Source organism: Pantherophis guttatus, chromosome 1 (assembly GCF_059756535.1).
Source record: "Pantherophis guttatus breed Tessera chromosome 1, ASM5975653v1, whole genome shotgun sequence".
Classification (NCBI taxonomy): domain Eukaryota; kingdom Metazoa; phylum Chordata; class Lepidosauria; order Squamata; family Colubridae; genus Pantherophis; species Pantherophis guttatus.
Window position 1 is genome coordinate 343,788,745 of NC_142063.1, and position 23,696 is coordinate 343,812,440.

The 23,696-nt window shown below is 44.2% G+C and overlaps 1 protein-coding gene across 2 annotated transcripts in view; it reads right to left on the reverse strand.

The window, feature by feature from the left end:
- Positions 1 to 23,696, reverse strand: part of YPEL2 (yippee like 2) — a 122,409-nt gene that overhangs the window by 34,016 nt on the left and 64,697 nt on the right. For both annotated transcript variants that reach the window (XM_087890149.1, XM_034404299.3), the window contains exons 3-4: positions 16,890 to 16,933; positions 8,964 to 9,072 (exon numbers count right to left, since the gene is read on the reverse strand). In XM_087890149.1, the coding sequence (XP_087746275.1) occupies positions 8,964 to 9,072; positions 16,890 to 16,933 (153 nt within the window). The remainder of the gene's footprint in view (positions 1 to 8,963; positions 9,073 to 16,889; positions 16,934 to 23,696) is intronic.

Consider the following 23,696-nt stretch of genomic DNA (forward strand, 5'->3'; position numbering starts at 1 on the left):
CAGAGGGATTCGTTCTGACAGGATGAGGAAGGGGGAAGTTGGAAAGATCCTATTTCTTAAGACCAGATGACAGTAATGAAAACATTTTGGAATGGCCAACATCGGCTTAATTTTACGAGAAATTGAAAACCAGATAATGTATCTAAGAACATTTTGGTCTTAAAGTCCCTTGATTTAAAACTGTTTTCAAACTTGGCAACGTTAAGACGTGTGGATTTCAACTCCCAGAATTCCCCAGCCAGCCATGCTGGCTGGGGAATTCTGGGAGTTGAAGTCCACACGTCTTAACATTGTCAAGTCTGGGAAAAAAATAATCTAACACATCATTCTTTTCCATTTTCAAAATCCTATCAAAGGGGACCATGATGGCACCATAAACTCTCCCCCTTTTGTATGTGTGTGGCAGTGTCACACCCACAGGAGGGGTGCGCTTGCATCGAACTAAGAAATTTCCTAGAACTAAGGAGAAAATTCCCGACAGTGAGAACAATTAACCAGTGGAACAACTTGCCACCAGAAGTTGTAAATGCTCCAACACTGGAAGTTTTTAAGAAGGGATTGGATAACCATTTGTCTGAAATGGTATAGGGTTTCCTGCCTAAGCAGGGGGTTGGACTAGAAGACCTCCAAGGTCCCTTCCAACCCTGTTATTCTATTCTATTCTATTCTATTCTATTCTATTCTATTCTATTCTATTCTATTATTCCATTCCATTCCATTCATTGCTATCCTATACTATTCCATATTTTTTCTTCTCTCCTTTCTATTCTATTCTATTCTATTCTATTCTATTCTATTCTATTCTATTCTATTCTATTCATTCCTATCCTATCCTATCCTTTCTTTTTTATTCCATCCCATTCCTTCTGTTCCCTTCCCTTCCCTTCTATTCATTCCTATCCTATCCTATCCTATCCTCTTTTCTATTCCATCCCATCCCATCCCATCCCATCCCTTCCCTTCCATTCTATTCATTTGTATCCTAGCCTATTCCATATTTTTTCTTCTCTCCTCTTCCTGTTCTGTTCTGTTCTTCTGTTTTGTTCTGTTCTTATTCCTATCCTATTCCTATTCCTATTCCTATCCTATCCTATCCTATCCTATCCTATCCTATCCTATCCTTATTCCTATCCTTATTCCTATTCCTATTCCTATTCCAATTCCATTCTGGTTTCAATAAAAATAAAATATTAAAAAAATGCAAATATCTGAGAGTTGAAGTCCAGCTAATCTGGATGGTTCTCGAATGGAGAAAGTTTGGTGTCTCGCTTTTCTTTTGACCAAGGTTGCTTTTCATCTCGTTCTGCTTTTATTCTCTATCGATTGCGCCTTTCCCCGAGATGTATCGATCTAGGGCACGCTACAAATAGTTGAATTGAATAATGAATGAATTATTGGAGCGAAACTCTAGGGCAGTGATGGCTAACCTTTTTGCCATCGCGTGCCAGGAAGGGGGGGCGAGGGAGATTCGCGAGCGTGCACGTGCCCACACCCATAATTCTATGTGCCCCGCCCTGTGCATGCATGCATGCATGACCCCCCTTCCCCACCCCCCACTCCTGGAACACGATGGCCTGGTAGGCCCATTTTTCTTTCTTACCTGGCTCCAGATCCTCTCTATGCATCTGGGGAGGGCAAAAACAGCCTTCCCTACCCTCTGAGAAGCCCGAAACGCCCCGTTTCCCAACTTCCGGTTGGACAGGAAATGACATTTTTGTTGTCCCCAGCCTCCAGAGACTCCTAGAGAGGCTGAGCTGGCATGCCAGGTGACATGGCTCCATGTGCCACCTGTGGCACGCGTGCCATAGATTCGCCATCATGGCTCTAGGGCCTTGCTGTAATTCTAACCATTGGGTTTAATTTCTTTGCCTTCTAAAGAGAAGGAGGGATCACTTTTTTGAATGGATAGGCCTGTTATTTCGCCAGATTTTGACCCAACACCCCATGGCATCCAGTTATGGCTTTACAGGTAGTCCTCGACTTACAACAATTTGTTTAGTGACCATTCAAAGTTACAACAGAACTGAAAAAAGTGACTTATGGCCGTTTTTCTCAGTTACGACCGTTGCAAGATATCCCCGTGGTCATGTGATCAAAATTTGGATGCTTGGCAACTGACATGTACTTATGACAGATGAAGTGTCTTGGGGTCATTGGGTCACCTTTGGTGACCTTCTGATAATGGGAAGCCAGATTCACTTAACAACCGTGTGACTAACTGAACCACAGCAGCGATTCACTTAACAACTGGGTCAAGAAAAGGCACCTTCTATCATATGTGGTGGTCCTGCCCTGAGACAAAAAGGTTTTGGACTAGAATACAAAATTGGTTACGAGAAATAGTTGAAGGAGAAATAAATTTATCCCCTGAAATCTTTTTATTGGGAATGATCAGAGATGGATTTTCTAAAGATAAAATCCATCTTATAATTCATATTACAATAGCGGCCAGACTAGTTTTTGCAAAGTACTGGAAGGATAAATCAACTCCTCCAGAGGAAATACTAATAAACAAAATCTTAGAATGTGCAGAAATGGCAAAATTAACAAGTGATCTTAATAATGATGTGAACTCAAAATTCTATGTAGTATGGGAAAGGTGGTACAAATGGTGGAATAATAGAATAAGATTGTTATGTTAGGATATACTTATCTTTAGTAATGGTAGTTTCGAATTTATTTGATATATATATTTTGCAAATATGTAAATACACGACACCTCGGATGTTAACGGAGATTTGATGTTTTCTACAATTTTAAAAACTAATAAAGTATATTTAAAAAAAAAAAAGGTCATAAAATGGGGCGGGGGAGGGAAACTCACTTAACAATTGTATTGCTTAGCAATAGATATTTTGGCCTTGATTGCGGTCGTAAGTCTGAGTGGCCACCGCACCACTCACAATCAGGAGGCTGTGAGTTCGATCCTAAGTAGAGGCAGATATTTCTCTCTCTGGGCACAATGAGAATATATCTGCTGAACAAAACTCTGTATTGGCAACAGGGAAGGGCATCCGGCCAGTAAAACACTCAGCTCCATTCAGCTGCCCAGACTCCACCCGGCAAGGAATTTTGGGGTCATTGAAAGATGATGATTGTGGTTGTAAGTCGAGGACTACTTATAGTGAAGCAAAGGAGTAGCTCGCTAGAGTTTCCACAGAAGCGAGGTGCTTGTATCGCAAAACACTTTGCTTAGTGTGAAAAGCCAGAGACGTAAATGGTGAGAATAACGTATTTTCTTAAAATATCACAGGTCTGAATATCACAAGAGCCCCATGGCCGTTTGAAAGAATCTGTTCTGCAGGAATCCAGAAGGAAGCTTATAAACTTGTTTTTTTTACAAGTAGTCTTCGACTTACGGACGATTGTTTAGCAACTGTCTGAAATTATGACACCTTCCTGCCAAAAGCTACTTACGACCTTGCAGGTAATCCTCGACTTACGACAATAATTGAGCCCAAAATTTCTGCTGCTACGTGAAACATTTGCTACGTGAATTTTTTTCCCCCTTTTACGACCTTTCTTGCCACGGTTTGTTAAGTGAATCCCTTCAGTTGTTGAGTTAGTAATATGGTTGTTAAATGAATCTGGCTTCCCCATTGACTTGGCTTCTCAGAAGGCTATAAAAGTTGATCACATGACTTTGGGACACAGCGACGGTCATATCAACCAATTCAGGGGTGGGTTCTAATTTTTTTTTACTACCGGTTCTGTGGGCGTGGCTTATTTTGTGGGTGTGGCTTGGATGTCATATGACTAGGTGGGCGTGGCTAGCTGGTCAGTCATTTCTGGAAGGTCCTCACACTTACGACCAGTCCTCGCACTTACGACCCGACTCATTTGTTTGCTTTTAACACTGATCAGCTGTAGGGCGGCCCTTTGAAGCCCCACGGCAAGAGTTTAAACAGTTTTTTTCCCTCTAGTCATCAGCTGGGACTCAGGAGGCAGCAATAGATTGGGGGGGGGACCAAATAAAAGGTAAAAATAACGGGGCGGGGTGGGGGGAGGGCGGGGGGGGAGAACCGGTTCGGTGATGTCATATCGTCACCGCTACCGGCTCGGCCGAACCGGACCGAACCGGGAGGACCCCACCACTGAACCAATTGCTAAGCATTTTTGCCTGCCAGAAGGTCGCAAATACTACGATGTCATAAATACGAGTCAGTTGCCAAGAAAGCCCAATTTTGATTATAGTGACCATAGGGATGCTGCAATGGTCATAAGTTGAAAAATGAACTTAAATCACTTTTTTCAGGGCCACTGTAACTCTGAACGGTCACTAAAGGGACTGTTGTAAGTCGAGGAAGTTCTGACCCAGCCTTAGCAGACACAAGAAACAGACTACTTGTCACGAAAAAACCCTCTTTGTTTACCTCTTATGAATTAATTGCATTCACCCACCGAAAAGTCCAGGCAAGAGTCCTTCAAGGAGTTAACGGCAGCAACAGTTAACTTATCAGTTCTTTGCGATAATTGCCAGGCCGGGAGCTCCCAGCCGAATGGCTGCCAATTAAGTTCTGGCAAGCAGTCTTTGTGGCACGAAACACAATGAGCAAAATCTTCAGAAATACGAACGGTTGTCTCCTACGACCACCACTCCCCTTTCCTTCTATTTATTCTCCAGCCAGGGAGGGGCCATTCAGCGTCCACTTGTGCCTTGCTTCCCGAGTCGATTCCTTGTCCTCCGTTGCTCACCTCTCCTAACTGCTCTACGCATACGTGAATCTGGAACAGGCCCCAGCTGTTCTTCCTCCTCACTCATATCAGCCTCCAAAGGCAACTGCCTCTCCGGTGGCTGGGAAATGTCGGACGGCCCTGGCTCTATCTCTGCATCCGACGCAGACCATCCATCAGAGCCTTCCCCAGACTCCAGAACTGGCCCAAGTTCCTCCCCAACCTCCTCATCATCTGAGTCTGCTGCTAGCTCTGCTGGCAGCTGGCAAGCCACAATAGAGGACTATCTGTATTATCAAAGTTATGATGGTTAACCATCTCTTTCGCAGTTATGTGTCTGTATTTGGGGCATTTGACAATCACTTCACTTTGTGGTTTGCAGTGTTTGTGACTTTTTTTTTTTGCCAGTTTCTTGTGTTTAGAGCTGAATCACTTAACAATTGCCATGTTCCTTTAATGAACCACCACATTCATTCACTTAACGACTGCCACGTCTGCTTAACAACCAACTCAAAAAAGTAAAAAAAAGAGATGAAGTCATTAAGAAAATGATGGAATGTGCTGAAATGAGTAAATAGACATTTGAAATTAGAGAACAGGAAGACAAAACAATATTATTTGATATGGGATTTGTTTTACCAATGGCTAGATAATAAGGCATGGAAATGAAGTATGAAATGAAATTAATGTAATGATAACATATAAGAAGTATTTTGTTTCTTTTTTTTTCATGGGAGTCAAACTTTTGTTAAATAATTGTTAAATGAGAAAAATAACATAAAGGGATATATAAAATTGTCAAATAAGAGAAATTAAATAATTTGTAAATTGTGGATATGGGATTAAGCACAAAAGATTTTTAATTGATCGACACACTTTCTGTGATTGTAATGGATGATGGTTGTTTTATGTTTTGTTATGTTTAAAAATAAAAAATTCTTTGGAAAAAAAAAGAAGGAAAAAAAAGAGTCCGGTGACATGATGTCTCGATTTATGACCAGAATTCCAAGCTCAATTACGGTCGTAAGTCGAGGACTATTTGTAAAGTGCCAGATATGTATTGCAGGTAGTCCTCACTTACGACGACAATTTTCTGTTGTTAATGAAACATTTGTTAAGTGAATTTTGGCCCATTTTGCGACCTTTCTGGCCACCGTTGTTAAGTGAAATCACTGCAGTGGACATGTTAGCAACTTGGGTTATTAAGTGAATCTGGCTTCCCCATGGATTTTGCTTGTCAGAAGGTTGTAAAAGTTGATCAAAAGTTGACTTTGGGACACTTGGAAGCGTCATAAATGTGAGTCAGTTGTCAAGCATCAGAATTTTGATCACATGATTATGGGGATGCTGCAAAGGTTGCAACTGTGAAAAACAGTCATAAGTCACTTTTCCCAAGTGACTTTGGTCACTAAACGAACTGTTGTAAGTTGGGGGACTACCTGTATAAAAAATATAACCTAATTGTTCAAATCATGTAGGATGCGGAAGGATTCATCCTGCCCTGATTTGAAAGTCCATGCTTCCTTTTGCAGCAAATCTTATTTATTTAGTAAGATAGGGATGTGGTGGCTCAGTGGCTAAGACGCTGAGCTTGTCGATCGAAAAGGTCTGCAGTTCAGCGGTTCGAATCCCTAGTGCCGCATAACGGGGTGAGCTCCCGTTACTTGTCTCAGCTTCTGCCAACCTAGCAGTTCGAAAGCACGGAAAAACATGCAAGTAGAAAAATAGGGACCACCTTTGGTGGGAAGGTAACAGCGTTCCGGGCGCCTTTGGCGTTGAGTCATGCCGGCCACATGACCACGGAGACGTCTTCGGACAGCGCTGGCTCTTCGGCTATGAAACGGAGATGAGCACCGCCCCCTAGAGTCGGGAATGACTAGCACATATGTGCGAGGGGAACCTTTACCATTATCTTAAGATAGATTCCTATTGAAATCACAACGCGGCATACAACACAACAGATCCTGAGTTGTGTCAAGCTGTTCTTAGCAAGGCCGAAGAAAACCTTCTTAGGCACATAGAAAATTTAGAAAAAGACCCAGGTTTTTTTTTCTTCATCATTGAGTCAACCCTTTTTGAGTTTTCTTTTCTTTTTTATTAATTCATTTCCTCGTAATTTTTAAATGATTTTTTTTTTTTAATTTACGGGTGGTCTTGGGCCTACCACCACAACTGAGTCCAAAATTTATGCCGCTAAGCAAGACATCGGTTAAATGAGTCTTGTCCGATTTTATGACTTTTCTTGCCACGGCTGTTAAGTGAATCCATCCAGTTAGTTAGTCCGTTAAGTTAGTAACCTGGTTGTGAAGTGAATCAGGCTGGATTTGCTTGTCAGAAGGTCGCAAAAAAAAGGATCATGTGACCCTGGGACGCTGCAACCGTCGTAACTATGAGCCGGTTGCCAAGCGCCTGAATTCTGATCACGTGACCACGGGGGTGCTGCAATGGTGTGAAAAATGATCGTAAAGTCACATTTTTCACAGCTGTTTTAACTGTCAACCCTGAAGCTGACCTGACGGAGGCCATTTTGAGGCTTCAGTGTTGCCACACTGGAACTGAGGGTTAGGGAGGGAGGAATAGAGATAGCTGAGGTTTTGTAGCCAAAACAAAATACTTTCTCTTGGGAACCAAGGCCATTCTCACACCCGGTCAGAGAGACAGGAGGAGTGAAGTCACCAGGCGACTGGATGGCACCGTGATTGAGCCATGTGATGTTTGGAGAAGGGGAAAAACTTTTACGTTTAATTAGGTGAAAATCGTGGGAATCTTCAGAGTCGGTTTTCACCAGAACTGTGCCAATATGATATATCCAGGGGGTGGGCTGCTGGGGGTTCGCAGGGGTTCGGGAGGACCTCTAGCTAAGATTCTGTGCAGTTCGGAGAATCCCCAAATCCCACTCCTGGCTGGCCCCGCCCATCCTGCCCCACCCCGCCCCACCCCACCCCTCCCAGGAATCCCCATGCGGCCCATTTTAGATGCAGGGAAGTGCAGGGCGCACACGGCGGCTCGGGGAGGGTGAAAAACGGGCCTACCGGAAGTTCGGGAAGTTCCAGCCTCCAGAGGGCCTCCGAAGCCTGGGGAGGCCGTTTTCGCCCTCCCAGAGGCTCAAGGAAAGCCTCCGGAGCCTGGGGAGGGCAAAAACAATCCTCCCCCGCCGTGGTGCAGGAGGCTGGCTAGGCCATGCCCACCCAGCCACCAGGCAGAGAACCCCTTGCTAAAATTTTTGAAGCCCACCTCTGGATATATCCAATGAGACTATTCTTTGAGGAATCTACTTGCCTCGGAGTTTAGTCTGCTATGGGTGTATTACTTGGAACCCTGACATTAACTTTGAATGGTCATTAAATGGACTATAAATACAGAAAGACTGTATTTTATCTTCCATTTTTAATTTTTCTTTGGGCGATGAACATGTGTTTCTCCCAAGCATGTTTAAACCCGGTTATTGATGATTGACCCTCTAGCTCTCCTTCTCTATGACCTCACTTTCCTCTGCCTGTTTTTAGTATCATCTAAACTGTTTAATAAGATTACTTCACTTCTGCCATTAAGCTTATTCAGGTGGGTGGCCTGCAGCTCCCTGGAAACATTCAGAGAAAATTAAGGGCAGGTAGTCCTCGACTTACAACGGTTCACTTAGTGACCGCTCAAAGTTACAACGGCTCTGAAAAAAAGTGACTTAGGACCGTTTTTCACACTTGGCAGCGTCCCCCGTGGTCAACGTGATCAAAATTCAGGTGGCAACTGGTTCATATTTATGACGGTTGCAGTGTGCCAGGGTCACGCAATCCCTCTTTTGCGACCTTCTGACAAAGTCAATGGAGAAGCCTGATTCACTTAACAACCGGGGTTACAAACTTATCCGTGATTCATTTAACAACTGTGGTAAGAAAAGTCGTATACTGGGGCAAACTCACTTAAGAAATGTTTCACTTAGCAACATAAACTTTGGGCACAATTGTGGTCGTAACTTGAGGACTACATGGATTTATGACAGTTACAATGTCCTGAGGTCATGTGATCTCTTTTTGGGACCTTCTGACAAGCAAAAGTCAACAGGGAAACCAGATTCATTTACACAACCCGTGTTACTAACTTAAACAATTGCAAGGATTCACTTAACAAAACTTTCACTTAGCAACATAAATTGTGGCGCTCAATAATTGTGGCCGTAACTCGAGGACTACCTGCACTGACGCCCTACAGGTTGAAAACCGGGGTCTCATGGGGGAAAAAAAAATATTTCGGCCCTTGATAATAAGAATAAGAAGCAACCCATCACCACTCACATATTTCCAACCAAGTGTAGTTTTGCAATTTTCACAGTAAATATCAGCCACGGCGTGGAGTCCTGTTAGCAGAATTCGCTCCTCTGCCGGACCGCAGCCCACGTTGACTCTGTGGGTAACAAGAGGTTGGGAAGAGAGAGAAAACGCTTCATTTCACTAAAGGAGCAAGCTAACATCCTTGTCACAGATGGCCAAGTATTATCAACTATATTCCAGAGCTGTTTCTCTTAAACGTGATCACTTAAAGAAGTGTGGACACTTCAATTCCCAGAACTCCCCCAACCCCATCATGGCTGGCTGGGGAATTCTGGGAATTGAAGTCCACACCTCATAAAGTCAGCAAGGTTGATAAAACAGTGCTCTGGGGTGTACAGAAATATTAAAAACGAAGTCAGTTTTTTTGAAGACACATTTTACATTATTTTTTTTTTACAAATTCATGTGAAGTATTAGTACCGCTTTATAAAGCCTTGGTAAGGCCGCACCGGAAATACTGCACCCAGTTTCGGTCCCCGCATTACAAAAAAAGATGTTGAGACTTTGGGAAAAAGTGTAAAGAGGAGCAACTAAGAGGATTAAAGGCCTAGAGACAGAAATCAGGGGTGGGTTCTAATTTTTTTTTACTACCGGTTCTGTGGGCGTGGCTTTTGTGGGTGTGGCTTGGAGGTCATGTGACTAGGTGGGCATGGCTAGCTGGTCAGAGTCATTTCTGGAAGGTCCTCGCACTTATGACCAGTCCTCGCACTTACGACCCGACTCGTTTGTTTGCTTTTAACACTGATCAGCTGTAGGGCGGCCCTTGGAAGCCCCGCGGCAAGAGTTTCAACAGTTTTTTTCCCTCTAGTCATCAGCTGGGACTCAGGAGGCAGCAATAGATTGGGGGTGGGACCAAATAAAAGGTAAGAATAACGTGGGGAGTTGGGAGGGCGGGGGGGAGAACCGCTACTCGTTGGGAAGAACCGACGTATCGTCACCGCTACTGGCTCGGCCGAACCGGACGGAACCGGGAGGAACCCACCACTGACAGAAACATATGAAGAATGGTTGCAGGAATTGGGTATGGACAGTCTAGAGAAAAGAAGGACTAGGGGTGACATGATAGCAGCATTTCAGTATTTGAGGGGCTGCCACAAAGAAGAGGGGGTCAACCTATTCTCCAGAGCACCTGAAGGCCAGACAAGAAGCAACGGATGGAAATTAATCAAGGACAGAAGCAACCAGGAATTAAGGAGAAATTTCCTAAGAGTAAGGACAATATTAACCGGTGGAACAGCTTGCCACCAGAAGTTGTGGGTGCTTCATCACTGGAGGTTTTTAAGAAGAGACTGGACAGTCACTTGTTTGAAATGGCATACGGCAGTGTCAGCAAACCTTTTCGGCACCGAGTGCCGAAATGGGAGCACGCATGCATGCGCATACATACCAGAGACTGGAATAGCAGCCACCCGGTGCATGCGGGTATGCACGCTCTGGGCGGCTACTCTTCCGGTTTTCGGCACGTGCATGCATACCGGCCATCTCATCTTCCGGTTTCTGGCACAGATGCGCGTGCAAAGACCAGCTGTTCGGTGCGCATGCGTGTGCCAGAAACCGGAAGATCATCTTCCCGGAGCACACAGGCTGGTCTTCACATGTGCATATGTGTTGTGGCCCGTCAGCGGCCTGTGCAGCTAGTAGCTGATTCAGACAGCGAGGAGGCTGGTTTGGTGCTGCGCCAGCAGCCTCTGCAGCTGGTGCTTGAGTCAGACACTGAGGAGGCTGGAGAAGATGTGGTGCCAGGGGTGGAGATTCAGCCAGGGCCTTCAGAAGCTCCCATAAGTGAAGTGAAGAGGAAGAAGAGGAGGAGCCTCTTCTCAATGCACGAGCGTGCAGAGCTGTTAAAAGGCAGGAGTGGCTCCTCAGGAGGAGGTCTCCTCGAGAGTAAGGCTTGGGGCTAATGGGCCACTCCCCTAGCCTATTTAAGGAAGGACAACGACTGATGCAATTTGCAGGAAACAACTTCGTTCATATTCCTTCGCGTCTTGATTCCAGAAACGTTTGATTCAGCTCTCGTTTCTCTCTCGTCAAGTGTTCCTGCAAATTGCTTCTGGGCATTCTGCCAACCACAGTAAGATTACGGTTATCTGAAAGACTGTGCCTCAGAATTGAGTTATTCTTCTTTGGATTCTTGTCGGCTGTTAAGGAAGTTAAATTAACAGCCCTTGTTCAGAAAAGACTGATTTAAACTCTACTTGTGTTCAAACAACTACTAAGAAAGCTCATTAGTAGTCCTTAATTAGCAAACTAAGGTTTGTACAGATTTTATGTGTGCTGTGTTCTTTGGGGTCCTTAGCTGGGGCAGAACAATATGCGCCAGAAACCGAGGTGGCCGGCGCGCATGTGCACTCGGCGGCTGCTCTTCTGATTTCCAGTGCTTCCATGTGTGTGAAGACAAGCTTCCAGAACCTGGAAGACCAGGGGTGGGTTCTAAATTTTTTTACTACCGGTTATGTGGGCGTGGCTTATTTTATGGGCGTGGCTTGATGGTGACAATTATTTAGGATTTAGCAGAGGTACTGGTCTACCAGGCTTTTAACTGCTTGCAGAGCTGTACCGATCTACCCATTTATTTTTGCAGGCACTGATCTACTCATGTATTTTTGCAGGCACCGGTCTACCCATTTATTTTTGCAGGCACCGGTCTACTCATTTGTTCTCTTTTAACACTGATCAGCTGTAGGGCGGCCCTTTGAAGCCCCGCGGCAAGAGTTTAAACAGGTTTTTTCCCTCTAGCCAGCAGCTGGGACCCAGGAGGCAGCAATAGATTGGGGGTGGGGCCAAATAAAGGTAAGGATAACGCGGGTGGGTGGGCACGGGGGGGGGCAGAACTGGTTCGGTGACGTCATATCGTCACCGCTACCGGCTCGGGAGAAGCGGGCCGAACCGGGAGGAATCCACCACTGCGGAAGACTAATGGGTGACGGCTCACGTGCCTGGAGAGATGGCTCCGTGTGCCACTTCCGGCACGTGTGCCATAGGTTTGCCATCATGGGAATAGGGTCTCCTGCTTGGTTGGACTAGAAGACCTCCAAGGTCCCTCCCAGCTCTGTTCGGATGGATTCATTGATTGATTCAACACAATTCAATGAACCTGAAACCATGTGTGTCTCCCAGAGCACTGTATTTAATGTTGAGATACCTCAGAGAGGCTTTTATTACTGTTGTGGCTCCGTTACCTGAGCCTGTGTCATCGGCAGGAGAGGACTCCGAGAGTGAAGGAGAGGAGTTGGCAAGGCCTCCCTCTCCAGGACCCTCCTCTCTGGCAATGCCTTCGGTGTCCGCCGAAGGGCAAGAGATAGGGCCGGGGCCAAGCACGTCCACGCAGCCACAGATGGACAGTGATGAGGGTAATGAGTCTTGGCTGGATCCACGCCAACGTCGCAGAGATAAGCGTGCGCAACAGAAGAAAAGGCGTGCCCGAGATTAGGCTGAGTCACTGGACCACAAGGTATAAAAGGAAGCGTGGTGGCCAGTCAAACCTTGTGACGAACAAAGCTGAAAGCTTCCACGCCGTTCTGCATTGCCGGACTTTTGTTATAGACTTTGCTGGATTATCTTTGGACTTGATTGAATCCATAATTATTGAGCTGTTTCCTTTGATGTACCAGAAGTGGGGAGAAGTTATCTCTCCTCTTCGTAAGTAATAAACTCTTGGCAGGCAGCCACTAGGTTGTTGCCAAGTTCCGTTATCATAAGGAAAAGGATTTTGCCGGCTGGTTTGGTTTTTAACTCTTGAACGTCCGTTGGTGTGTGTGCGTGTGGGACAGGGACAGAACAATTACTAGTAGATTATGCACTCATAATGTTACAGTCAGGACATATTATGGGTCGGGCACTCAAACACCCAAGATAACCATTGAGGTCCCAGATAAAACGAATTAAAACACTCAAATATTCCCGAAAGGGGTGAGGTGATGGGTGACTTCACATCAAACTTTTGTTCAATTTCAGGCCACACAAGCTGCCTAGCAAGGTTTTGTGCAATCCAGATCGCACAAAATCCAAGGAGGAGATATCAAAACTATGCAATATTTGTTTATTTCAAAGGATATGGATCGTTGTATATGCCCTATTTTTGGGGGGCCAGAAGAGCTGTACAGTTTGGGAAAACTTGACAATCTTTGTGTTAAGAGTTTTACTTTCTAATGGTTGCTTATATTTGGGTGGGGGGGATAGGCTGGATAAAGGAGCGTGAAGACCCTCCTCAGCTCTAGAAGCTCAGGGAACAATTGTGGGACAATTGTGGGAGCCTGCTTTGCAGGGTTGTTGTGGAGAAAATAGGAAAAGTAGGTGCTACGCTTTTGAGGAATTCTGGGGCAGAAATCTAAGTGAACCACACTCCAAAATAAGTGACAGAGAGACTACATGAGATGGCAATCTGTAGGAAATCTTCTAGGTGTGCCCGGTTTTTAAATACAGTCCTCACTTAGCAACTGCCTTGTTTAACGACTGCCGTGATTTACAATCACGATAGAAAATAACCTCACCTTGCAGCGAGATGGGCAGAAAACAAATTTAATAAATAAATACGAATAACAGAATAACAAGGAAGGGACCTTGGAGGTCTTCTAGTCCAACCCCCTGCTTAAACAGGGAAACCTATACCATTTTGTCTCAAATGGTATTTGCCATTTAAATAAATAAACGTTGCCACCATTTTTTTTTTTGCATTTATGGCCTTCTCTGGTCCAGAAAGCAAAAAAAAAGACTTAAGACTTTTTTATTTCATCAAGCTGGCCTGGCCTAAATCTTCTCCCCTTTTTAAATGCAAATTTTAATTTGTTTTTAAATTATGGGGTATTTTAAATTTGTTCAGCCAAATTATTTAATTCGTTTTTATTCTATTTTAAATTTTTGTATTTATGTGTTTTATCCTGTGGCTGTTCACCGTCCTGAGTCCTTCGGGAGTAGGGCGGTATAGAAATTTAAATAATAAATAAATAAATAAATAAATAAATGCAGAAACATCATCCCAACAGAGTTATGATTCCACTTAGCAACCATTCTCCTTAACAACCAAGTTGTCAGACCGAACTGTGGTTGTTAAACAAGGATGACCTGTACAGGAATGTCACACAGGAATAGCTTAGTCTTTGTCACTTTTTCCATTTCTAATGTCATGTCTTCATTTATCTCCCCAATAGGCTTGGGACGGCCTGGTTTCTTCTAATCTCATGAAATTTTTCAGTGAAAAACTAAATTCTGAAGAAAATGTCTCGCATCCGAGATCGAAAAACCGTGAATCGAACAGGCTTGTTTACAATCTTGCGGTTGTGGGCAAGGGTCTCTAAACTTGGCAGCTTTTAAGACTGGTGGACTTCAATTCCCAGAATTCCCCTTGCCAGCATGGGGAATTCTGGGAATTGAAGTCCAGAAGTCTTGAAATTGCCAAGTTTGGAGAGCCGTCGCGAGTCACGTTGCTGTCATGTGACGTTTCGCGATGTTTTTTCCCCTTCACAGAGCTGGGGTGGGCGTGGTCTCCGTGTGACACATCCGGCCCGCAGGTCGCCAGTTTGACACCCCTGTTGTAGCGTTACGTTTCTCAATTTTAAGCCATGGGGACTTCAACTCCCAGAATTCCCTAGTCAGTGTGACTAGAATTCTGGGAACTGAAGTCCACATATCTTAAAGCTGCAAAGTTTGAGAAATACTGCCCTTAGGCAGCTTATCAAGATTTCCATTGTAGAGAAAAGACAAGTGTATTCTATATAGGCCTTCGTTCAAATTATGGAAAACTACATTCCCCCCCGCCCAAATTTTAAAACAAATTTAGGGTTGCCAGGTCTGCTTCCAAAAAATAGCGGACAAGCGGGGGGTGGGGGGGTTAAGTAGTAAAAAAATTAAAAAAAAATTTACAATTAAATTATATATTTTCTTACAAACATTTTAACATGCCATTTTAGGTCAGTCGACATAAGCTACAATACATTTTAAAAATGTGAACTGTACATAATTTTATAATATATTTTTATTTTAATCTCATCATTAATTTTTTCGGAGAATTGAGTTCAATGGATATTCGATCTTTGTCTCATTCTAACTTATGAAAAAAAAAGACAAAACGCGATTCTCCTATCCTTTTTCTCTTAGACTGCACAGCTTTAGATTACGTACCATTTCATCATAAAGCTTTTGAATTAAAAAAATGTCCACTATTTTGTGAAAAAAAATAGTGAACATAATGTGAAAAAAGCGGACTGTCCGCTCAAATAGTGGACACCTGGCAACCCTAAATAAATTACCAAAAAAACACACACCCCTGTAAGGTGTTAGGCTCATTCAAACCAGCATTTCAACTAACTGGGTTTTTGACAAGATGCAATGAATGGAAACTAATCAAGGAAGAGAACCAACTTAGAAATAAGGAGAAATTTCTTTGACAGTTAGAATAGCTCGCCTCCAGAAGTTGTGACTGCTCCATCACTGGAGGTTATCAAAAGTAAACTGGATAACCATATGACCAAGATGGCCAAGATAACAGGGATAGCTAACCTTTTTGCCGTCACGTGCCGAAAGTGGGGGGAGAGCGGATGGGTTGTGTGCACATGTGCCCACACCCATTATTCAATGCGTCCCACACACTGCACATGCGTGCGTGACCTCTCCTCTCTCCCCCCGCTTTTGGCATGTGATGGCCCGGTGGGCCGGGTAGGCCTGTTTTTTGCCCTCCCCAGGCGCCAGAGGCTTTCTAGGATTCTGGGGAGGGTGAAAACAGCCTTCCCACCACCCCCGGAGGCCCTCCGGAGGCCGGAAAAGCCCGTTTCCCAACTTCTGGTTGGCCCCGAAGGCCCAAAAATTAGCTGGCCAGCTGGAGGGCAATGCTCGTGTGACCACAGATATGGCTCCATGTGCCATCTGTGGCACGCGTGCCATAGGTTCGCCATCACGATACTATAAGGTCTTCTGCCTTGGACAAGGGCCTGGTGGCTCAGCAGACTGATAGCATTGTGATTAACACCAGCTGTCTGCAATTACTGTAAGTTCGAATCTCACCAGGCTCAAGGTTGACTCAGCCTTCCATCCTTTCTAAGGTGGGTAAATTGAGGACCCAGTTCGTGGGGGCAATAAGCTGACTTTGTATAAATATACAAAAGTATGAAGGCTATTGCTTAACGCATTGTAAGCCGCCCTGAGTCCCCGGAGAAGGGCGGCATATAAATCAAATTAAAAAAATTAAAAAGGGGAGGTTGGACTGAGATCTCTTCCAGCCCTATGATTATGTTCCAGTTTTGTATCCTAATTATTTTGATGAAAAGAAGGACTAGGGGAGACATGATGGCAGTCTTCCAATATCTCGGGGGTTGCCACAAAGAAGAGGGGTCCATCTATTCTCCAAAACCCCTGAAGGCAGGACAAGAAGCAACGGGTGGAAACTAATCAAGGAGAGAAGCAACCTAGAACTTCCTGACAGTTCGAACAATTAACCAGTGGAACCACTCGCCTCCAGAAGTTGTGAATGCTCCAACACCGGAGGTTGTTAAGAAGAGATTGGGCAACCATTTGTCTGAAATGGTATAAGGTTTCCCGCTTGAGCAGGGGGTTGGACTAGATGACCTCCAAGGTCCCTTCCAACTCTTGTTATTCTTTTACTCTGTTATTCTCTACTGCCAGCGAGGCAAGCTACGAAGTGTAACACAGCTGTTCCTTACAGCTTATCTTTCAGTAATAAGATAAATTTCCTCCCCATCTGGAAGTTTTATTTTAGTCCTCCAGCTACAGATAGCCTTTAAAAAAAGGAGAACAAGGTTAAAACTATTGCAGTTAACAGTCCTCTCTGTTCGGTTAATTTTGCCACAAGACCAGGCATTGAAAAGCTACAGGGAGATATTTTACGGAGACCAAACGACCACAACACTTTAAAAAAAAAAAAAACGCAAAAACACTCACACTGAATTGAAGAGATAGGCTCGCCCTTGACTTCCTTGGAAAGACTGAAAGGCAAGCAAAAATAGGATAAAATGAAATAAAAAAGTTGATTAAACTCTGTGGGTAGTATAGAAAGGCAGTTTTCTTTAAAAAAAAAAAGGTATATTCCTTTAAGACAGTTTTTCTCAACTTGGGCAAGCTTGGAGGTTGTGTGGACTTCGACTCCCAGAATTCCCCATGCCGGTTAGGGAATTCTGGGAGTTGAAGTCCACCTATCTTCAAGCTGCCAAGGTGTGAGAAAAACTGTGTTAAGAAATTGCTAGATGTTCTTTAGCAATTTCTGAATCCCCCCCCCACTTTTCCATGCCTATGTGCTCTTATCATACCAATCTGCACGCTTCTCCTTAACTCAAAAAAAACGAAGAGAGATTTCTGTTTTGTTTTGTTTGTAAAAATGGCCCTGTGCCAAGAGATGTCAAAAGTTGATGGAACTGTATCTGACTTGAGCATTTATGGGGAAAAAAATAGACCAGTATGCAACAAAACACACAGTTATTTCAGCCTGCAGGCCCAGTGGGAAAATATGTCAGCTCAAGAGAAAAAAAAAATCAAAAGCTGAGACAGACAAGCGAAGGGGAGAAAGAGATCTATAATACAGATTTTTTTTTTAAAGGGAAATTTATACTTAGCATTGCTCTATAAATAACACACACAAAAAAATTGGCATGTACAGGAGGTCCTCACCTTACAGCCATTTGTTTAGTGACAGTAACAATTTAACAAAGGCACTCAAAAAATCACTTATGACCATTTTTCACACGGCATCCCAGTGGTGAAATCCCAATTTTTTTTACTACCAGTTCTGTGGGTGTGGCTTGGTGGGCATGGCTTGGCTTGGTGGGCGTGGCTTGGTCGGTGTGGCAGGATAATGCAAACTCTCCATTCCCACCCCATTCAAGGAGAAGGATACTGCAAAATCCCCATTCCCTCCCCACTCCTGGGGCCATCCAGAGGTGGTATTTGCCGGTTCGCCGAACTATTCAAAATTTCTGCTACCGGTTCTCCGAACTGCTCAAAATTTCCGCTACCGGTTCTCCAGAACCTGTCAGAACCTGCTGGATTTCACCCCTGCAGCATCCCCATGGCCACACGACTGAAATCCAGGCGCTCGGCAAGCAACTCGTATTTATGACGGTTGCAGTGGTCCTCTTTTGCGAACCTCTGGCAAGCAAAGTCAACGGGGGGAAAGCCAGATTTGCTTACTGACGATGTTGTTAATTTAGGGATTCATTTAACAGCTGTGGCAAGAAAAGTCGTAAAATGGGGCAAAACTCACTTAACAACGGTCTTGCTCAGCAACGGACATTCTGGGCGGTTCGTAAGTCAATGATCACGTCTGATAGCTTTCTTGTACGCCTCCCTGAGTCGCTTTTGGTATAAGATGGGCAGCTATATAAATTAGATAAATTAAGAGATATTTCCAAACTGGTAGTCCTTGACTTATGACCAGTCGCTTAGTGAATGTTCACGTTATGACGGACCCCCCAAAACGGTTCTTACGATGGGAGATTCAAACTTCTGATAGTATATTTTGGAGCCATTTCACAACCAGTCCATATTTACAGATATTTGCAGTGTCCCTCAAACAAATGATTGTCATTTCTGATATTTTTGCTGGAAAACAATTTCTGCAATATCTTGCAAAAAAAAGCCCATTGTGGACAATGGATTCGCTGAACAAGTTTAATGTTCATTGACAACCGTGGATTCACTTAAGGACCGTGGCAAGAAAGCCACAAAATTGGATTGGTCATGTGATAATCTGAGAAATGACCAGCATGATTTACAACCGTAATTCTAGTTCAGTTACGGTCGTAAGATGAGGATTACCTATATATGGACCAATAACCTTAATTTACAAAACAATTTCATGCAACCTAATTCCAGGGTTCTATTTATACCCTATTGGTTGTAAAGAGAGCAAATTTTCTACAATTAATCTCATTCCAGTATCTGTCATGTCTCTTTAAATTTATCAGGTGCCAAATACAGTTGAGGTCCAGTCAGCCAATCAAGCATCACAGTTCTGGGCATGGCCCGCCTCCTCTACATGGTTCCACCTTCATTTAAAGGGAAACATTCTATTTATGTCCTGAGTTTTTAAACATCTGGAAAAATAAGCATTTGGTTTGCATTAAAGGGGCAGGCAGAACAAGCTCCATGACACATGAAAGGGCACATTTTCGTCATGGAGGAGTTTAAAATCAGCCGTTGATGGAAAATAAGAACGTATTTGGTCAAAGAAATAAGAGAGAGCTCTTTGTTAAGTTTCCCACTGGAATTGCCAGATATTTCTTTTGCTGCTTGCTGGAAAGCAGCCATACCAAAATTAGGATTATTTTGTTCAGTGTCTAGACCAGAGTTTCTCAAACTTGGAACGTTAAGAGGGGTGGATTTCCACTCCCAGAATTCCCCAGACAGCATGCTTGAAGAGGGGTGGACTCCAACTCCCAGAATTCCCCAGCCAGCATGCTTGAAGAGGGGTGGACTTCCACTCCCAGAATTCCCCAGCTGGCATTCTTTAGGATGGGTGGACTTCCACTCCCAGAATTCCCCAGCCAGCATGCTTGAAGAGGGGTGGACTTCCACTCCCAGAATTCCTCAGCCAGCCTGCTTTAAGAGGGGTGGACTTCCACTCCCAGAATTCCCCAGCCTGCATGCTTTAAGATGGGTGGACTCCAACTCCCAGAATTCCTCAGCCAGCATAGTAAGAAAGTGAACTTCAACACCCAGAATTCCCTAGCCAGCCACGTAATTCGTACACCATTATTTATTTACTTGTATTTACAAGGCATATGTAGTGCTTTAATTGAAATATATGACCCTCGAAGATGTACAACAGTGTAAAGTCCCAGGATATATAAGTAACAAACCACCAAATGAAGAGACAACAAAAACAGACGTGAACGGAGGAAGGCCCGTCTGCCCCACTTGTTTGGAATCAAAAAATTTTCACCATCTTGAGGACGGCACCTTCTGAGCTCCAGGGAAGACATTCGAAAGATGGAGGACCAGCAGGGAGAAGGACGGCTACCCCATCCCTATCCCATGATCCCTCAAGGAGGAGGGCTCATGAGGCGATCTTCTTGAGATGTTTGAAGACCTCGCAATGGGGTTGACTATGGCAAGGAGGAGTCTGATACGGTCTGTTGTTTCCCCTCATAAGGCTTTACAAGTAGTGCAATGGCCGTAAGTGCGAGGACTAGTCATCAGTTACTTTTTTCAGTGCCGTTATAAGCCTGAACAGTCTCTAAATGAATGACTGGTTGTAACCGGAGGACTACCTGTGTATATGTATAGCATCATCTTCTTTTAATGACCCCATAATCTGTTGTGGGATGAAGTCTAGGCAACTGAATGTTTACTGGCCAGATGCCCTTCCTGTCTCCAGTGCTGAGTTTTGTTCAGCAGATATATTCTCATTGTGCCCAGAGAGAGAAATATCAGCCTCTACTTAGGATCGAACTCACAGCCTCCTGATTGTGAGGTGAGAGCTCCACCTCCAGACTACCGCACCACTCACCTATACATATATATATGTGTGTGTTTGTGAAAATACAAAATATATATAATATATAGTCCCCCATTTACAACCGTTCATACAGTGATTGCTCAAAGTAACAATGGCACTGAAAAGGAACTTATGCCGGTTTTTCACACTTAAGAACGGTTGCAGCATCCCGTCACGCGATCAAATTTCGGGTGTTTGACAACTGGCATGTATTTATGACGGCTGCAACATCCCAGGGTCATGTGATCCGCTTTTGCGACCTTCTGACAAACAAAGTCAATGGGGAAGCCAGATTCACTTAACAACTGTTTGACTAACTTAACAACTGCAGTGATTCACTTAACAACTGTGCAGTGGTGGGCTGCTGCCGGTTGTAACAACCGGTTCATACACACACACATACACACACACACACATACACACACACACACACAAACATACACAGGTGGTCCTCAACTTACAACAGCTCATTTTGTGACCGTTCAAAGTTACACCAGCACTGAAAAGAGTGACTTACGACCATTTTTCACACTTTACGACGATTGTTGCATCCCTGTGATCATGTAAGCAAAATTTGGATGCTTGGCAACTGTTTCATATATATGTATGTGTATGTGTGTGTGTGTGTGTGTGTGTGTGTGTGTATATACACAACAATCGCAGTAACCCGGGGGTCATGTGATCCCCTTTTGCAACCTTCTGACAAACAAATTTAATAAAATGAAAAGTCAACGGGGAAGCCAAGATTCGCTTTACAACCGTGTGACTAACTTAACAACTGCAGTGATTCGCTTAACAACGGTGGCAAGAAAAGTCATCAAATGGGGCAGCACTCACTTAACAAATGTCTCACCGAGCAACATAGGGTTTCCTACCTGGGCAGGGGGTTGGACTAGAAGACCTCCAAGGTCCCTTCCAACTCTGTTATTCAATTCTATTCCATTCCATTCCATTCTTCATTCCAATATTCTGTTCCGTTCTGTTCCGTTCCAATCTTCATTCCAATCTTCTATTCTATTCTATTCTATTCTATTCTATTCTATTCTATTCTATTCTATTCTATTCTATTCTATTCTATTCCATTCTATTCCATTCCATTCTTCTATTCCATTCCATTCCATTCCATTCCTTGTTTTTCATGTGAATGGACAAAACCTACCCTAAAAAATATATCCATAATTGTTGCGTTTTCAAAGTCGGGTGTTCCCCTGACTCGAAATTCTCAAGAGGGAATTTCTGATCAGCCAGCCAAAGCAGGCGAACGGTGTCACAGACACGTCTTAGAGGAGACGCGTCAGTTGAGCTCCCGAAGTGGCACAGATTGTGACAACCACACAATTAATCCGTCAACAGCGCCTACTTCTCGGCCTTCCAATCAATGTCAGGGGAATCAAAAACAGAAAAAGAAAATGAAAAAAAATAATAAAAAATGAAGCTGCAGCTCAGGCAGCTTTGATGCTGGCAACCCTCATTTATTTGCTAGAGACCCAGCAAAAGAAGGGGCGGGAAATTACACGCACATACAGAGAGAGAGAGAGACAGACAGCAGATTCACAAATGTGTCAGAGAGGCCAGTAAATCTTCCTCCATTATCCGACAGTTCACTTGCTTACATGACAGCCGAGTCAAAGAAAAAAGGGAAAAAAAAATCTTTTTTTTTTATGCTTGCAAAGAGAGAGAGAGAGAACGAAACTAAAAAAGCATCACCTGAGTGGATTTTTTAAGAAAGAAAATAAATAAATAAAAGATTATTACACACAAGAGTTGTCAGCTCCTAGGCCCGTGATCAGTGGTGGGTTCCTCCCGGTTCAGTCCGGTTCGGCCGAACCGGTAGCGATGACGATATGACGTCACCGAACTGGTTCTCCCTCCCGCCCACCCACGTTATTCTTACCTTTTATTTGGCCCCACCCCCAATCTATTGCTGCCTCCTGAGTCCCAGCTGATGACTACAGGGAAAAAAAACTGTTTAAACTCTTGCTGTGCGGCCTCAAAGGGCCGTCCTACAGCTGATCAGTGTTAAAAGCAAACAAATGAGTTGGGTCGTAAGTGCGAGGACTGGTTGTAAGTGCGAGGACCTTCCAGACATGACTCTGGCCAGCTAGCCACGCCCACCTAGTCACATGACCTCCAAGCCACACCCACAAAATAAACCACGCCCACAGAACCGGTAGTAAAAAAATTTAGAACCCACCCCTGCTCCAGAGGGCCTCCAGGAGGTGGGGAAGGCAGTTTTCGCCCTCCCCAGGTTCCTAGAATGCCTCTGGAGCTTGTGGAGGGTAAAAGACAGCCTACCAGGTCCACCGTGCCATCACGTGCCAAAAGTGGGGGGAGCGTGGGAGGGTATCACATGCATGCGAGGGGCGGGGCTCATTGAATTATCTTTCTTTTATCTTTTATCTTTTATTAGATTTATATACCGCCCTTCTCCTTTCGGACTCAGGGCGGTGAACAGCCAAAACAAAAACATTTCTACACAAAAGTTAAAATTACGGGTATGGGCACGTATGTTTGGGACCCCCTGTGTTCTCCCCACTTTTGAGACGCGGCGGCAAAAAGGTTAGCCATCATTGTCCTAGGCTCTGCTCTCATCTTCCCTTGAAAGGTGTGATTCAGGTAGCAACCGGCATGATTTACAGGTAGTCCTCGACTTACGACAACGATTGAGCCCCAAATAACTAAGGAACAGTAACTGAGTTGGAAGGGACCTTTGGAGGTCATCTAGTCCAACCCCCCCTGCTCACACAGGAGACCTATACGAGGGATTCGAACCGCCGACCTTTCTGATCGACAAGCTCAATGTCTTAGCCCCTGAGCCACTTAGGGAGCGGCTGTGAGTAAGACGGTCGTGAAGTGAGTTTTGCTCCATTTTACAACCTTGCCTTGGTTGTTAAGTAAATCCCTGCAGATGTTAATATGGTTATTAAGTGAATCTGGCTTCCCCATTGATTTTAGTTGTCAGGAAGTCCGCAAAAGGGGATCATGTGATCGCGGGGGGACACAGCTCAACCGTCATAAATATGAGGCAGTTTGCCGAGCGTCCAAATTTTGATCATGGGAGACTGTGGGGATGTTACAAGGACAAGGTCATAAGTCACTTTTTTCATTGTAAATTTGAACGGTCACTAAATGAATGTTGTAAGTTGAGGACTATCTACTACAGGGTTATGTTTATTACTCACAGGGGGGGGGGAAAGCATGAGACAGGATAGTAAATCTGCTTGTCCAGACAAAAATTCAGAGTCCAGCTTCCTTCT